General features: G+C 38.5%; 1 protein-coding gene across 2 annotated transcripts in view; it reads left to right on the top strand.

Moving 5' to 3' along the window:
• ITIH2 (inter-alpha-trypsin inhibitor heavy chain 2) overlaps positions 1-18531 on the top strand; it is a 53546-nt gene that overhangs the window by 20786 nt on the left and 14229 nt on the right. For both annotated transcript variants that reach the window (XM_027838527.1, XM_027838525.1), the window contains exons 11-17: positions 379-547; positions 1559-1684; positions 3427-3608; positions 6180-6365; positions 11844-11983; positions 15359-15531; positions 17819-17956. In XM_027838527.1, coding sequence (XP_027694328.1) covers positions 379-547; positions 1559-1684; positions 3427-3608; positions 6180-6365; positions 11844-11983; positions 15359-15531; positions 17819-17956 — 1114 coding nt within the window. The remainder of the gene's footprint in view (positions 1-378; positions 548-1558; positions 1685-3426; positions 3609-6179; positions 6366-11843; positions 11984-15358; positions 15532-17818; positions 17957-18531) is intronic.

The following is an 18531-nucleotide window of genomic DNA, read 5'->3' as shown; positions in this document are numbered from 1 at the left end:
AGGGATTTTAAAGGTCATCTAGTCCAATCCCCTTATTTTTACAAGGAACCTAAAACTAGCAGAGGGCAAGTGACTTGCCTAAGGTCTCGAAGTTAGGCAAATCCGAGCCATGATTTGAACTCAGGTCCTTTGACTTCAAATCTTGTACTCTTTCTATTGTATCACACTGCCTACACGAGGAGAAACGTTACACACAAATGAAACGGTTAAAATGCAATAGCACAATGAGCAGTACATAAAATAAGTACTCAGGGAAAAGAGAGATATTAGTTAGAGTTGTCATAAAACGCTTCCCAAAGGACAGACAGAAATGGATTCAGCGTCAACCAGCTTTTTGACTTATTATGATGGAAATTTCTCACTCCAATTTTTTAATAGACTGTTGAAGCAATGAAAACCATATTGGACGACCTAAGAGCTGAAGACCAATTCTCAGTGGTGGATTTCAACCACAATGTCAGAAGTTGGAGAGATGAGTTAGTTCCAGCTACTAACTCACAGATCACTGATGCCAAGAAGTACATTGAGAAGATCCAGCCCAATGGGGGTATGTGGCTTTGACACAATGCCCAGTGAGAAATAGCAACAAAGTCCAATTCCAGAGGCTTCAGAGGGTATTGTGGAACATTATACATATACTTCATTCATATATACATATATATATGTGTATGTATGTATATATGTGTATTATGTATGCATGCATGTATATATGTATGTATGTACATGTATTTGTGGGTACGTATATACATGCATACACACATGCACGCACGCACACACACATATGTAGCCCAGATAGTTAAAGAACAGAGACAGTGAAATGTAAAGAGATCTTCAGAAGCAAAATAGACATTCTCTACCCTAGGAAAGGGCTGGGGCTTGAAAAGCCTAATCGTATATCCTCTTTAGTCCTCTTCCAGACCTTTACCTTTGGTTGGTCTCACAGGGGTGGTGGAGAGAGGGAGGGACTAACTCTTCTATGTATATAGTATAATAAATGAAATCACAATCCTTTATTAATTATCCTACATGAAAAATGTTACTCCTCTCAGAAAGTTGAGAATTTAGAAGCTGATTTAAATCAATGGTTTCAGACCTGAATTTCGTGGGGGCTTTTTAAGTTTTCACAACATTCACCTGTTTTCACTACTACTATCTACATTTTTATTCTTCTCAAAGGTTTTTTGAAGCAGTTACATATTAATCAGAACAAAAGGGTTACATGATTGCTACTAAGAGTAGGGAGAGGGGGCAGGGAGGAAATCTTTGAGTTCCCTGATTTATGGTACTTTAAATGGTAAAATGGGGCCCAGAAGGGGCTCCTACAATTCTAAAGCAACGGGAAATACAAAGAAGTGGAGAATTCCCTCCTCAAGTGGAAGTTTGCCCAGCTTCTGAAATCTGGGGCACTTGGGAAACAAACAGATATGATTTGAACAATGGATAAATTATTCATAAATAATCACAAAAGAAAACTAGAATCAGCAGTGTGATTATTTTTGAGAGAGAGAAGAGTATGTAACTAAGCAGTGTTGTTTTGTTTTGTTTTGTTTTGTAACAGGCACAAACATTAACGAAGCTCTCATGAGAGCAATTTTTATTTTGAAAGAAGCCAGTAACCTAGGGATGTTGGACCCCAACTCAGTCTCTTTGATTATTTTGGTTTCTGATGGAGATCCAACAGTAGGTAAGCCCCACTGGAAGCTCTATGATTATGGATGTTTTCACTGATTGTCATATCAAACTTTCTAGAAGAAGTGATTTGGGGGTGGGGCAGCTAGGTGGCGCAGTGGATAGAGCACCGGCCCTGGATTCAGGAGGACCTGAGTTCAAATCGGCTTCAGACACAAAACACTTACTAACTGTGTGACCCTGGGCAAGTCATTTAACCCCATTGCCTAGCCAAAAAAAAAAGAAAAGAAAAGAAGTGATGGGCTGTAACTGGGAGATCTAGTGGCCTTTGCCTGTTTTATGCAACATTTATTAAATCTACTCTACTGTGGAGCTTTTAATAAATGTTTTTGAACTGAATTATAAAATTCAGTCAACATTTATTCATAAGGGGCAGCTTGACATAGTGGCTAGAGAGCAGGACTTGAACCAAGGAAGAACTAAGTTCAAATCCTGCTTCTGATGCATCCTGGCTCCCTGACCCTGGGGTTGCCCTAGGTAACTCTGTAAGAGCATAAATTGCAAATAAGGAGCTAACCTGCACTATTGGAGGGAGTTTTCTCATCCGCTGAGTACAGGACACTGGACTTTGAGATAGTGGTACAACAACAGAGTAGTTTCATATATATGTATTATCTCATCTCTATGAAGTTTTCTCTTTAATGAATGATACATACTTTGTCTCCTACAACAACCATGTGGTGTAGGTTTATAATACCTTGCCAACAATGTAAAAGTATAAAAATGTGGTGAAGGTTTGTTGTTGTTCAGTCATTTCACTCTTAATAACATCATTTGTGGTTTTCTTTGCAAAGATACTGGAGTGGTTTGCCATTTCCTTCTCCAGTTCATTTTACAGATAAGGAAACTGAGGCAAACAGGGTTAAGTGACTTATCCAAGGTCACACAACTAGTAAGTTTCTGAGGCCAGATTTGAACTCAGGAAGATGAGTCTTCCTCATTCCAGCCCCAGCACCCTATCTAATGTACCACTTAGCTGCTCTGGGATAAAGTTGGGAGAGGAATTAAAAATCCTACCATGAGTCTTCATATGGGAAATCAGAAGTCCTTGATTCCTAGACTTGAGGCTTCTAGATGGCATAGTCAAGGTTACTGACCTGCAAAGTAAGTTTACCACTTCTACTTCCCACACAGCTGAGATGAAGAGTAAAAAACTAACAACAATGACTTTCGATGACAATGGAGGTCATGGAGAAAATAACAGAAAATATTTCTTTGTGAACAGAACTAGGAGAAAAATTTATACAATAAAAACATTTAGAAGAAAAACGAATTTGAAAGACTTTGGAACTCTAATCAATGCAATGATTAGCCATGAGTCCAAAGGAATGAAGATGAAACATGCCATTCACCTTCTGATAGAAAGATGATGAACTTAAGATGCAGAAAGACACATTCTTTTTCAGTCATGGCTAATTTAGAAATTTGTTTTTGCCAGAAAACTGTAGATATGTATTGAGGGACTTATCTGAGAGGTTTCTTTTTTTAAATTTGCTCAGTTGTAAGAAGTGGTGGGAGATTAATTTTTCTTAAACTTGTTATTTGAAAAAGAAAAAAACAATTTAAAAAACAAAAAGATAATATAAACAAATAAAGCGTTTCATTATAGTGAGGTTAAAATGAGTAATTGCAATGTTTTTAGTTTCAATTCGTCATTTATATTTCTCTCAAATAAAATTTGTGACTCAATAAGGTTGTTTCATCTTTCTCTTCCCTCTCTCACACCCTCAATTTCAGGAGAGCTAAAATTGTCCAACATCCAAAAGAATGTCAAGGGAAACATACAAGATAATATCTCCCTGTTCAGTCTGGGGATAGGTTTTGATGTTGACTATGACTTTTTGGAGAGGCTGTCTCAAGAAAACCATGGCATTGCTCAAAGGATTTATGGAAACCAGGATACTTCTTTACAGCTCAAGGTAGCCATTGTCTGCATTTTCTTTCCTCACTAATTGTGTCTGCTGAAGAAGAAACAAGCCTTACCTAACAGAAAAGAATCAAATGAAGCTCTTTAGACTATACTTTCTGTCAAATTCGTGAAATCTAAAATAATAAGAGGTAATATATAGTACTTTATACATAAAGCTCAGAAAGCACTTTGCATATATTATTTTGTCTCCTACAACAACCATGTGGTGTAGGTTATCTTATTATCTCCATTTTACAGGTGAGGAATGTGAGGGGGATCACAGGATTACACAGCTAGTAAATGTTGGGGCAGGATTTGAACTTGAGTTTTGGCTCCAAGTCAAGCAGTGCTCCATCCACTATGCCCATCTAGCCATATCAAGTCTAGAAATCAAGGGATTCTGAGATCCTGACTCAAGACTCATAAAAGGTTTTCAATTCTTCTCCTCCCTTCACCTCACTTACACTTTCCACATTGGTGGCATGGTATGATGAATAGGAAACCAGAAAGCATTTAGCATGCAACACTGGGGAGAAAAGACACACACATGAAACTGCTCTGTTGCTATACTGCTGTCACAAAGCCCAGTGTCCAGTCCTCTCCAGGCAATAACTGCCTTAAATAGAAGCCGGAAAATCTCAGGTATGTTATAAGAGAGAGAATCTGATCTTTCTCATTACTTACATCTTGCTGCAAAAGAGGTCATTAACAACTATGCCACCCCTCTGCCCTTTTGCTCTTCCTCATGCAGACTCAAGCTCTGAGCTTTCTAACTCAGTTTCTCCTGCAGACCATCCTGAGACTGAAATTACTCTCCCAAACCCATTAAATTCTCACTCAGTCTCACTGAAATTTGCAATCCAATCACAAATACTTCCTCTCCTTCTGTGCTCCCAGGTCAATCTCTCCGTCCAAATTTAACAAAGCCAGGTTAAGGCTGTTCCCTGCCACTCCTAAGCAGTCCAGAAGAATTACAGGAACCTGCAGCTTCTGGTGCCCTCCTGTATCTCTCTTCCCCTCTCAGTAACATTCCAGGTTCCTGAAGTAAGTGCAGAAGGAAAGTATAGAAAGAAAGAAAAAGAGAGAAAGAGAGAAAAGGAAAGAAAGAAAGAAAGAGAAAAAGAAAGAAAGAGAGGAAGGAAGGAAGGAAGAAAGAAAGAAAGAGAGAGAAAGAAAGAAAGAAAGAAAGAAAGAAAGAAAGAAAGAAAGAAAGAAAGAAAGAAAGAAAGAAAGAAAGAAGGAAAGAAGGAAAGAAAGAAGGAAGGAGAGAAAGAAGGAAGGAAAGAAAGAAGGAAGGAAAGAAGGAAGGAAAGAAAGAGAAAGAAGGAAGGAAGGAAGGAAGGAAGGAAGGAAGGAAGGAAGGAAGGAAGAGGAGCCCTTTTAAAGGTGAAAGTGCTGTTCCTTGCCACTCTGTCCTTTGCATCATCCCAACCCAGAAGAGGAGAATTAATGTGTCACCAGTGTGACCTCAGGCAAGTTGCTAGGTATCCCTAGTTCTCAGCTTTTCAGCTGTAAAATGGGAGAGTTGGTGGCCTCTGAGATTCCTTGCAGTTCTACATCTATGATCACAAAACTATGATTGTTACTCAGTACTCAATTTTGGATTATTAAGATCAATACAAACAAGATGAAGCTACAATTTGTAAAATCGTTCAAGCATAAAAGATCAAGTTCCTTGTTTATTTTGGAATAATGCTGTTTGGAGATCACTACTAAGATTAAATTGACCGGCAAAACAAAGAAAATGCCTTTCCCTGGGAATGCTCAATTCCAAGCCCTAAATTATTTTTCATTTCCGGAAAAATAAAAGGTACCAGTTTGGGGAAGTTTTTTCCAGATGACTTTCCTTTTGTACATGCTAGCGTTTATATTTTTCCTGCACTTGGTAGAATAGAGCCAACACTGAGATGGTAAATGAGAGATAAGGACCTCATCAAGTCTTTATTATTGACTCTGAGGTAGGCTCCTTGGTAGGTCTCGTATCCTCCCTTTGGTTCAGTTTTAACACCTGGCTTAAGACCTTGTCCCCAGAAGTAGAAACTGGACCTGTGACTTCATCAGTTAGGGGAATTCCAAGCGAGGAAACTCCTTTCATAAATGCAGATCAGCCCCTTCTCTACAACATATAATACTAGAGAGGTACCCAGAGCACTGAGAGGTTAAGTAACTTGCCCAAGGTCACAGCTAGTATATATCAGAGGTGGGACAGGACTTGTTATGTGAGAAAGATTACTGGGAAATAGATCAACCCATTTAAGGTGACATTTCTCTCATATTATAAATGAGCTAAGTTATTTTATTATTTTATCCATTGCACCTGGAAGTTACGAAGACCTCAAACTCAGGTCTTCCTGGCTTTGAGTCTGAGCTACTATGCCAAGCAGCTTCTCAAAGTAGACTATGTAGGGTTAATATCATATGCATTTCTTTATACCTTACCCTTGTCACAGAGATAGATGCAGTGGAGATGCTGTGGAAATGTAAATAAGATGATATTGACTGAAAGCCCTCAGAAAATCTGCTATAGACATATAGATTGATATGAAAGTAATGATTTTTCTTTCTTTTTTTAAATTTGCAGCAATTCTACAACCAGGTCTCTACGCCATTGCTACGAAATGTTCAGTTTAACTATCCCCAGGAGGCTGTGACAGATGTTACTCAGAATAGTTTCCATAACTATTTTGGAGGCTCAGAAATAGTGGTGGCAGGAAAAGTTGAATCTGAGAAGTTGGACCATGTGGAAGGTATCATCACAGCTACTTCGGTATGTCTTCCTCGCTAGGCTTCTGAAAGTCTTTGTTAGAATCTCAAATTTGGGGGCAGCTAGGTGGCAGAGTGGATAGAGCTCTGGCCTTGGAGTCAGGAGGACCTGAGTTCAAATACAGCCTCAGATACTTGATACTTTCTAGCTTGATACTTTACTCTAATTGCTTCAGGAAAAAAAAATCCCAAATTTCCTTGGAGACTCAGTTCAAGTACCACCTTCTATGTGTGACCTTTCCTAATTTCCCCAGGTGCTAGTGCCCTGCCCCCACAATATTGATTTTACATATACTTATATATATCCATGTTTTCTCCTCAGATAGAATGTAATTGAGGAAATAGGCTGTCTCCCTTTTGTCTTTGCATCCCCAGTGCCTAGCATAGCATCTGGCATATAGTAGACAATAAATGCTAATTGATTGATTGATTGATACTCTGTCCCATCCAGAATTGAAAAAAGGAACAAGAGTATACATACCTTCTTCCCAATCATACTTAATATCATTCTTTCCCTGAAACACCAATACCAATATCTGAAGATATATCATGTAAGTCTATCTTTTCCCATTTTTTTTTCACCTGAACTGTAGCAAAACATAGTAAGCTCTAGTAAACAGAAGGGCATCCTTCTACATTTTAAAGAACTTTGGCATATGTTATTAGAAAAGCTCCTTAGGAAAGGAAAGGAAAACTGAACTATAAATAAAACCTTCCAGTTGCCTTCATAACTTCCAGGAGCAATGGATAAAATCATTTAGCTCATTCGTAATACCAAGAGACATGATGACACCTTAAATTGACTAATCTATTTCTCAATAATATTTCTCACATAACAATGTTAAAGTAAGACATTGATATCTACAAATAGCTAATTTCCAGGAAAAAAGTATATATGACACAATAGCATATCTGACATGGGCTGCGTATGGCAATATGGTATCTGCCATTACTTGTTAACCAATTTTTTTGCCAATTCACATGTTAAAAGTTGTTGCCAGAGTCGTCTGTTTTACACACATTACCTGATGTTTCATCTATGATGCAGGCTTTTTTCTTTTAAAATTTGTCTTCTGTTTAAAGTTAATCCATGAAACCACAGAGCAAAAGACAGAGATATTTTGTGACCATATAAAAGTTCATTCCAACAAAGGTTGAAGGGGTCTTTTACCCTAGAGAGGAAAAGACTCAGAACAGATGTGATAGCTGTCCTCAAGGATTTGAAAGACTGTCATATGGAAGAGGGATTAGGCTTCTTCAGTTTATCCCCAGTAGGTAAAACCAAAAGCAATGGGTGAAAGTCACCAAGAAGCAAATTTAAACTTGAAATCAAGAAAAACTTCCTAACAATTAAAGCTGTCCCAAAAGGAGAATGGATTTTTTCAGGAAATGGTGGGCATGTCCTCACTGAAGGACTTCACATGGAGGCTGAATGAGCACCTGTCAGGTATGCCATGGTAGAGATAGATTCCTCTTGAGTATGGGTTGGCCTAGTTAGTCACTGAGGCCTCTTCTTTTAAAATTCTGTAATCCTGTAATGTTTTGAAAGTGTCTATAAAACTTGAGAAAGAATTGGTGGATGACAACTTCTTTCTGAAAATGGTCCTGTTTTTGCACCACAATTAAAGGAATTACTAGATATTTTTAGCAGCTACAACTTGACTGAAAGGGAGTGGTTACCATTGGCTTGCTTTGTCCAAATGCAGCATAGATTTGCACCAATGAGCCATTCAGGTTAAATTTTTGATAATTTCTATTTATTGAAGGGGGTGGGGATCCTCGAAAACAGATTGATGGAAACTGCCACTAACCTTAGTAGGAAGACTATAGGAGACAGGAATTGCAAGTGCTATAGGCAAATTCCCAGATGCTGAGTCAGATGTTCATAAATCAAAGGACAGAATAGGCCCCTGAGGCCATTCAGTCCAAGACCCTCATTTTACAGAGGAGGAAAGTGAAGGCCAGAGAGTTAAGTGACTTAGTCCAAGGTCACACAAGCTGTGAAGTCCTAGGTAGGATTTGAACCCAGGTCCTCTGGCTCAAGAGGCAGTGTGATGTACTCTCCTGTCCTCTCTGGTGACTATTGCCATAGAAGATGCCACAAAGGTCCTGAAGTAGCGACAAATGAATTCATAGAAGGTGCCGCTGCAAATGAAGTAGGCTCACTTGAAGATGCAGGTTGTATCTGTGGGGCAGCACCAGCTGGTACTGTTCCAAAAACAACTGTGGATCGCATTACTAGTTAGCACCTACTAGTGGCACTGCCCCTCAGGACATGCTCAGTCAATAATTCCAATGAATAAGAATAGCCAATATATGTACATATATGTATGCATGTATTGTGTATGTATATGTACATGTGTGTGTATGTGTGTGTTTATATATATGTATATGATGAGGGTCAGGTTGTGATGTGATGGGATATCTCAAAGAATTTCAAAGACCCAAGCCAACTCCAAGTCAGTTAGAGAGATTTATTGTGTATTTGACAGTTTCATGTTCTGCTGAGTGACTAAGTTCCTTAAAGGAACTTGCAATAAAGTTCCTTAAAGGAACTTGCAATTTCAGTAAGGTAAGACAGACAATTTTATAGAGTATGTGATGCCGATTATACAATCAAAATTTACATAGAATATGGGAATATGGTTGATACTAAAAAGGCAGGAGGGTTTTGTTAAGGGATTAGGTAATAGGATAGGGGGTCCCTTCTATTATTTAGTGGTCAAACATCTTGGTCATGCTGCTTTCTGACTGGCTAGCTTTTGTGGTCCTGTCTGGTCAAGATGGATAGTTTAGGTATTGTGGTCCTGTCTTGGGCTAAATAGATAATAGGATTGTGGTTGGGTACAAGAACACACCTGTTCAAATATGTGAATTGGATCTGGGGGCAGTGGGCATGCTGCTCAGTGTGGCCCATAAGGAAGTTAGAAGGGGTGGGGGCAGCTTTAGCATTCCATCAATGTATATGTATATATACATATGCCAGGTACTATGCTAAGCTCTATAATCATTATTTGAGCCTCACAACAACCCTGGGAGGTAGGTGCTATTATTATCATCTCCATTTTACAGATGAGAAAACTGAGACAAACAAAGGGTAAGTGATTTGCCCTGGGTCACACTACAGCAAGTGTCTGAGGCAAGATTTGAACTCAGGTCTTCCTGACTCCAAGCCTGGTGTACTATCCACTGTGCCACCTAACTGGCAGTCCAGTAAAGTACTTCACTTTTCCCCTCCCCCTCCTTAGACCATAGGTAGATAGCCTCTGCTTGCCCCAAGGGGACTGTGTAAAAATCTGAACACTCAAAATTATCTTCTCTCTACTTCTGTCTTTGTTTGACCCATCATTGGGTTCCTTAACTCAATTGGAGTCACATACTGTCTTTTCAAAATCTGCCTCCAAAGTGACCTGCCACCCTGAGGTCACCTCTTCTACCACTTGTGGCACCATGTATCATCAGCTTTTCCAACTTGGCAACAAGTGGAGAGACTCAACCCAGGATTGAGTCATACAGATGGATGGATGGTTGGATGGATGGATGGATGGATGGATGGATGCAGGTATCGCTTTGGAGGGTGACCAGGACAATCATTGCGTTTTTTTCCTCCTTACTCCTTCTGTCTCTGAAAATTTAATCAGTCACATTCTGTTCCAACAATCAGCTCATTCTTTAGCAGAGGGCAATCTAATGGTTCCCTTCTCTGCTGCTGTAGGGAGTTTATATTAAGTGAAAAGTTAGGAATACAATCAGAGCCAACAACTAGTAAAATTCCTAAAATTTAGGAAGAAGGGTGGCTCTCTGCCTTAATTTACATTTATGTACCTCTAGTTAACCCTGGCCATTTTGTGGTTAAGGCAAAACTTCAGGTTAATGTTTAGGTAAAGAAGTGAGTAGAGTATGTTATAGTGCTTGTAGACAGATACCAGAAGGGGATATTGGGTAGGGGGTGGGGCCAGACCTATTTTTGGAACTTTATTCAATCCTTGAGGAACTGAGTACAACCAATGGCTTCAGCCAGAGTCTTTAACTCTGAGATGCCTTCGGGGCTGATGGCTCTCCTTGGTCTCTTCCTTCTCTGCCACACCTTAGTCTTCATTTTGTCTACTTTTGTCTGTGACCCCTGTGCTGCCAGTTCTTTCTGGTTTAACCCTTGAAGTCCCCCATCCTTCCTCTCTTCTAACCAAAATTTTTCTCTGATTCCAGACTCCTAGTTTCATACAAGCCCCTAGCTCCTCAGGAAGTTCAGTTCACACCTAGTTGACATATCTGTTTAATTGGGTCGTCAAGATGTGTTCTCATCACCTGAAAAAGTTCTCAAGGCTCTGTGGGATTCAGTGATTGACTGATTAATTGATGGATTAGTTCAATCAACCTCTCCCTTCCCTGAATCAGGTAGCAGGTAGAGAATATCTGCAAGTGCTCCAAGGTGGGAGAGTGGGGAGAGGAGGGGAAGGGAAGGATGGGAACCCATGTACTTGACAAGAATACTGACTAAGCACACCCTAATAGGCTCACCACTAGGAAGCACTACGCTAATGAAAGCATATACATTAATAAAAGGTGTGGCAGAACTGAATGGGGGGGGTCATCTGTGGCCTGGATGCCATATGTGACCCTCTAGGTTCTCAAGTATGACCCTTTGACTGAATCCAAACTTCAAAGAACTTATTCAGTCAAAGGGCCACATTGAGGACCTAGAGGACCATGTGGCTTCAGGCCAAGGCCACAGGTTCCCCACCCCTGCATACAATCCTAATGGAAATACATACTTCTTTTAGGACAAACTTGACTAACTTGCACTTGAGATTGCAGTGTCTGATGAAGCTTTACTATGCAGAGGCTATTTCCTTGAACAGTGCTTTGCCTATGAGGTGATTGTCTAAATTAGCAGGTGCTACATAGTTTAGGGCTACCTAGACATTACCTTTGCTCCTTGAAACTTAAGGAGACAGAGACAGAAGTAGTAGTATTGTAATAGATGGAAAGCTGATCTCTGAGTCGGGACCATCTGGGTTCCAGTCCTACTTCCAGACCTACATATACAAGCTGCATCACCCTGGGCAAGTGATTTATTCTCTAAGTCTGTAAGTTGTAGAATAGTACTACTGGTAGAGGGAGTTTCCTCACCAGGAATTCCAGCTCTCACTGAAATGATAGGTCTGGGCCAAAGGATCAGTACTGGTACTTGATGTCTTTGGGAAGAATCAAAAGCCCAAAATTGGTACTAAAAATTTAGGGAACTTTGCAAAATTAGCATTTATTGATTCAACATTTTCACTTTTGGTAGTATACCTAATCTTTAATGGGGTGGTAGGTGATTGTTTGATTCTATTTGCTCCCTTAAACCCTTCCATTAAAAAAAGAATATTACTGCCTCCACCACTACCCATAGTAACTTCATACACTGTAGACACTGAAATATTGGCTTATGGATCTACTTCTTGGACTTGATATTTCAACTGAACTTTTTATCCTCCAGGCCAATGCACAGTTAGTCATGGATACTCTTGCAGAAATGGAGGACTTGGAAGCCTTCTTGTCAAAGGACAAGCATGCAGACCCTAATTTCACCAGGAAATTATGGGCTTATCTAACCATAAACCAACTTTTATCTGAAAGGTAAGCAGGAAAGAGCATCTCCTAAAGGAATAACTGTTTTCTTAGGGTATTTTCTTGCTATACAAATCAGAAATTTTCAGTAATTCCCAAAGAGAACAAGGTACACAGGAGAACTGCAAATTGATATCACACAGTTTGGATAAGTATTTCTCCTAGCACCTAACACAGTGTAGGACACATAGGAGGAGTTTAATAAATGTTTGTGGATGGTTCAAGCTTCACCCTAAACTACTAATGAGTTGGATTCATTCTTGAATACTAACTCTATAAGACATGTAGTATAAATTTCATTGTCTCCATGTTACAGATGAGTAAACTAAGGCCCAGTGAGGTCGTGTTCTATTTATGGTCAAACAGGAGAGTCAAAGTAGAGATTTGAACTCAAATCATCAGACTTTATGCCCAGGACTCTCTCCACTATATGACACTGAAGACATTACTGAACTGAAAAGTTTAGGATTCTGATGTAAGAAAATTATAAATCAAGATTGACAGGGTATCCAGTGTTCACCTTAGTCTGCCAGCCAGCCCTCATTTTGGGCTAAACCTATACTCTCCAATCCATACATATGGGCATCTGCCATAGTCTTGGAGATGATCAGGGAAGGAGATTCTAGAAGCCCCTTTGTTATATTATTCTAGTGTCTTATAGCAATTCCCATTCACTTCTGTTTTAATCATATTTCTATTGACAACTTTTGTCTTTACATCCCCTTCATTTCTGAATATATCCCCACCCACTTCCCTAACTAGCAAGCCATCCCTTGCAACAAAGATTTTTTTTTAAAAGAGAAATTTTTTTAAAAAAGAAAACTAATATATGCTTCACAGTGAATATAATATTCCATACCTATGGTCTCCCACCTTTGCAAGGATGGGAAGGACATGCATTTTCTCAACTGATAGGTAGTAATAAAATCGTTGGATTCAGAATTCTGACAAAACCAATGACCAGTCATGATTTCAAAAGTTACCCCAAGTTATTGTAACAATTTTGTTTCCAGTTCTTTGCTACAATAAAATGTTACTATAAGTGTTCTTGTATATTCCTTGACCTCACTGGGGTGTGCCCAATAAGAATACTTATGGGTCAAGGAGTTTATACAGATTAAATAACTTTTTAGATAGTCAAAATTATTTCCTGCAGCAATTGAACCAATTTACAGCTTCAACAATAGTATATTCCTGTATCTGTACCCCTACCATGCCTCTAGTTTCTCTTTTCCTCTTGTCATCTTTGCTAATCTGATGGTATGAAATGGAAACTTGGTGTTTTTTTTTATTTTGTATTTCTCTTATTAGTGACTCAGAGTATTTTTTTCCATATGTGTATTGATAATTTGCTTCTCTTTATTTGAGAACTTCCTGTTCATCTCTTTTGACCACCTATTTACAGGGGTATCATTCTTCTTTATATTTGTATCAATTCTTTATTTTTGATATTCAAACTTTATCAGAAATTCCTACAAAGATTTTTCCCAGTTAATTATTTCCTTTCTAGTTCTGACTACATTTATTCTGCTCATGCAAAAACCTCTCAATTTTATGTAATCTAAACTCTCCATTTTATTATTTATGATTGCCTCTATCCTTTACATAGGTAAAAATTCTCTCTCTAAACTTAGCTGTGGAAAGCATCTCCATTCCTTCTCCTCTAATTTTTATATGACTTTTTATATTTAAGTCATGTATCCATTTGCGATTGAGTATGGTATGTTGTGTAATTTTTTTTAACTAAATCTAATTTCTTCCATACCGTTTTCCAGTTTTTCTAGCAGTTTTTGTCAAAAATGGAGTCATTTGATTTATCAGGCATTATGCTGTTGTGTTTACTTCTGTGTCTTGTTTCTCTAACCTCTTCTACCAATCAACTTTTCTGTTTTGTTTTGTTTTGTTTTTTAAACAGTAAAGCACTTAGTACAGTGCCTGGCACATAGTAAGCAGTATATAAATGTTAGCTATTATTATTATTACCAAATAGTTTTGATGGTTATTGCTTTAAATTGTGTAATTTAAGATCTGATCGTGATTGGCTTCCTTCTTTCTTTTTTTTTCATAATTTCCCTTGAGAATCTTGACCTTTTGCTCCTCCAAAAGAATTCTGGTATTATTTATCTAGCTCTACAAAGTAACCTCATGGTAGTTGTATTGGTATGGCATTCAATCTATAAATTTATATCATATACATTTATTTCTAAATATTGTCATTATCAACAAAGTGAAAAGTGAAAGTGAGCTAGTACATAAGAAATAACTCAGGCAAATTAGGAGGATGGTTGTTTCTTGACTAAAGCATTGTCGAGTGACTCTATGACAGAGATAAGGTTATGAACCACAGGCTTTGGTCTCCTTGACAAAATCAAGGTGAAGAATATTCATCCCCTTTTAAAAAGGCAAAATGAGCTTACTCAAGATTAATAAATAACACACCCTGCATATTGTCAAAGATGACACAAAATATCAACAGTCAATGTTGGAGAAGTTGTAGAATGATAGGCACACTAATACATTATTGTGGAGCTGTAAAATGGTACAACCATTTGGAAAGCAATTTGTAATTATGCAAATAAGGTAAATAAAATGTCCATACCCTTTGAACCAGAGACTCCATTACTGAGCTGATACTCCAAGGAAGCTATTGATCACAAGAAAATCCCCATATACAGCAAAATATTTATAGCAATACTTTTTGTGATAGCAAAGAACTAGAAACAAAGTAGATGCCCATTGATTAGGGAATAGGTAATCAAATTGTATTACACGAATGTAATGGAATAATACTATCCTGTAAGAAATTATGTATGTGATGAATGTAGAGAACCATGAAAAGATCTGCACGAACTGATGCAAACTGAAGAAAGCAAAGCCAAGAAAACAATATATAAAGTAACTACAATAATAGTAAACGGAAAGAATCACCAAATGCCAAAAAAATAAAAAACAAATATAACAAATTATAAAGAACAAGTAAGACTAAAATAAAGAGATATTAGAAGTCATCCCCAATCTACCTCTTTGTGAGTGTAAGAGGTCTACAGTTGTCCTACATTGTATATGTTTTGGGGCTTTTTCAAAGTATTGTTCAGTTGTGCTTATTTTCTTCTTTTAAAAAAATACTATTTGCTATATGGAATGATTGTCTGGGAGAGAGAAGAGGAAGGATACTGGGGATAACTATGATGATATAAAAAAAAGAAGATATCAATTAAAACTTGTTTATAAAAAAAAGTTTAGTCATGACAGCAATCAACTGAGCATTTTCCGATAAATATAGGAACCAACTTGGGTCTAGATTTCGATCCCCAGAACAAGTCTCTAATTCATTCTGGAATGTTTTGGTGATGGTTTGTTTGGTTCTCCCCTTGCCCCATATAGGACTCTGGCTATCACAAACCTTGACAAAAAGAAGATAACAAGAACCATCCTGCAGATGTCTTTGGACCACCATGTTGTAAGTCCACTTACTGCCATGCTGATTGAAAATGCTGATGGGAATGAGAGGATGCTGGCAGATTCTCCAATGGACCAACGAAGACCTTGCTGCCAGGGTCAGTGTTTCCTTTTAGTTCGGAGGCAGAAACTATATCTTTGGCCCTGGATCAAAGGCTAGGCCACCCTGTGTCACTTCAAGGCCCAGCCCCACTGTTGCAATTTTTGATCTGTGTCAATGAGTACTCTAGCTGTTTAATTTGGTGAACTTTGGAATAGTCACTCTATTGGTCCCTTTTACTTTCCTTTCTTAGTGACTGACATCTGTGAAACACATTTGAGAAACATCTGCACGCATTACAGTAAATGCTGTCTATATTTTCAGCCTTGTTAATGATAGATGGCAGGTTAACCCTAGTTGTTTGATATTCAAGAAGAGATCTTGTGATCTCAGTCAGTCAATCAATACTTATTAAGTACCTGTTATGTTCCAGGCACTGTTTTAAGTACTGGGGATACAAAGAAAGTCAAAAGACAGTCCCTCCTCTCAAGGATGTATAGTCTAATGGGGGAGACAACATGCAAACAAATACATACAAACAAGATATATACAGATAAATCTAAAATAATCAACAGAGGAGAATCACTAAAATTAAGGGGCATTGAAAAAGGCTTTCTGTAGAACGTGGGATTTTTGCTGAGACTGAAGGAAGCTGGGAGGAGGAAGAGAATTCCTAGCATGGGAGACAGACTGTGAAAATGCCTGGAGTCAGGAGATAGAGTTTCTTGTTCTAGGAACAGTAATGAAGTGAGAGTCACTTGATTGCAGGGTATGTCAGGGTTGAGGATAAGGTGTAAGAAGACTATACCACTGCCACCACTCTCTCCAAAGCCATTTTTCTCATTTCTTTGATGACCAAATGATTTGAGAGTGGTCAAGCCCTTTAAAAAGAAGAAAATGATTTGTATCAGAAAGACAGTTTCCTATTTTAAAATGGGAACATCTCTCTCCAGTAGGGCAACCTACTTGGAAAACCAAATCAAGATGAAAAGATTGTGAGATAAGGATATGGGATCAGAATTAGGAAAATGTGTACGGAGCTAGAAATGACCAGCTTGGCTAAAATGAGCCCTCTTCCTCATTCATTATTGAGACACTTTCCTTTTGTGCTTGGGGTGGCTGATAATATCTTTTATCATTACCTCCTAGCTTCTGTTCCTGATTAATTTAGTTAAATTAATTAATTAGATTGATAAATTAAATTAATTAATCACAGAATGGGAAATCTTCTTTTACTACAACCACAAAGTCTAAGTTTCTAGACCCCCCCAAAGCCTACAAATTTGTCCTAATTTCAGTTCCACTGTAAATGTAGGGCTGCCTAGCACTAAACAAACAGTTGGAAGCAAATATGCTGTGTTTATCTTTATCGTGTGCCTACGTCTTCTCTGTTTATGAATTCTCTTTAGTTGTCTCATATATACAGTGGAAAGGAATTACATTGAGTTTCCCTCCCCAGTTTTATGCAGGACTTCTCATAACTGTGGTGCTTTGTGAGGGGAAATAATCACTGATTTTCCAAGGATGCAAAGATCACCCTTAGGGCACCTCAGTAGCACAGTGGATAGAGCACCAGGTCTGGAGTCAGAAAGACTCGAGTTCAAATCTAGCCTCAGACACTTACTAGGTGTGTGACTCTGGGCAAGTCACTCAGCTCTGTTTGCTTCAGTCTCCTCATCTATAAGATGAGCTAGAGAAGGAAATGGCAAACTATTCCAGTATCTTTGCCAAGAAAATCCCAAATAGGGTCATGAAGTGTTGGACCCAATTAAAATGACTAAAACAACAACAAGAAGGATCACCCTTACATGGGTGATGGCTTCCAAGTTGCCAAGAGTCAAGAACTAAAGGTGTCTAGTTGAGGTTCTAGTTCATAGGTCCATGCCAACTCCTAATAGCAACAGCTGCTAGAAGAGCCTATGCATCATCCTGGGAAGGTGACACATACGGTTAAGTAGGCACAGCTGGATAACTGGTTTTAACTTTTGCTGAGCTCCAACAATGAATGATCATTTTTGAATTGTAGAAATCATAGTATCTTGAAGCTGCAAGGGACCTTGGAGATCATTTGGCCTAACAACTTCATATTATAAATAAATAACTACATCTGATAATAATCTTCCAACAATGATGATAACTTTAAAAATATCATAGTAGCCGGCACACATGTACATGATTGAAAAGGGGAAGGAATAGAGGGTAAAAATGGAAGGAGAGGGTCTATAGCTAAGGGATACTGCAAATTGAACAGACCAGATTTTTAATATTATTTATTATAAATAATTGCAATAGTGTGTTTGGAGTGTGTTCCTTGGTAACTAGAATCCATTTTTCCATCTACACAGGTACCTTATTGTCGAATGGCAAGAAGGCTACTCAAAGTTCAATACCATCTTGGGCCAAACCTGCACCAACAATGGGTCCAATGAGCATGCAACAAGCTCAAGTGCTTGTAGCAACTCCTCCTCCTCATGTGATGAGAGGTAAAAAGAGCTTTGGCCCCTTCATTTCACTTCCCAGATCTCATTTCAAGTGCAGTCTTATAGGGCTTTCATAATTCTCAAGCCAAGCTCCATATTCAGAGAACTGGAGAATTTTTCAAATTCAGCATGGCTACCTTCTAGAAAAAAAGGAGATAAGTCCTGCCCTCACTATATGAGAATGTGGTGATCTTTTTGAAGCACAAATTGCTATAGTTAGCTTAAAGATCAAGAGGTAATAAGTAGGGGGCAGCTAGGTGGCACAGTGGATAGAGCACTAGCCCTGAAGTCAGGAGCACCTGAGTTCAAATCCAGCCTCAGACCAAACACTTGCCACTTACTAGCTGTGTGACTCTGGGCAAGTCACTTAAAAAGCAAAAAAAAAAAAAGAGGTAATAAGTTTTCTAATCTGAAGATAATTCAAACTCAACAGACTTCAATACACATATATTAAATACCTGCTATGTGCAGATGAGTATAATAGGCAGCAAAGGATATATAAAAATTAAATAAATCAGGGGCAGCTAGGAGGCGCAGTGGCTAGAGCGCCAGCCCTGAAGTCAGGAGGACCTGAGTTC

Source organism: Vombatus ursinus, unplaced genomic scaffold (genome assembly GCF_900497805.2).
Source record: "Vombatus ursinus unplaced genomic scaffold, bare-nosed wombat genome assembly UNPS02014830.1, whole genome shotgun sequence".
Taxonomy (NCBI): domain Eukaryota; kingdom Metazoa; phylum Chordata; class Mammalia; order Diprotodontia; family Vombatidae; genus Vombatus; species Vombatus ursinus.
Note: the sequence above shows the minus strand (reverse complement) of the source record. Positions and strands in the feature narration are given on the sequence as shown.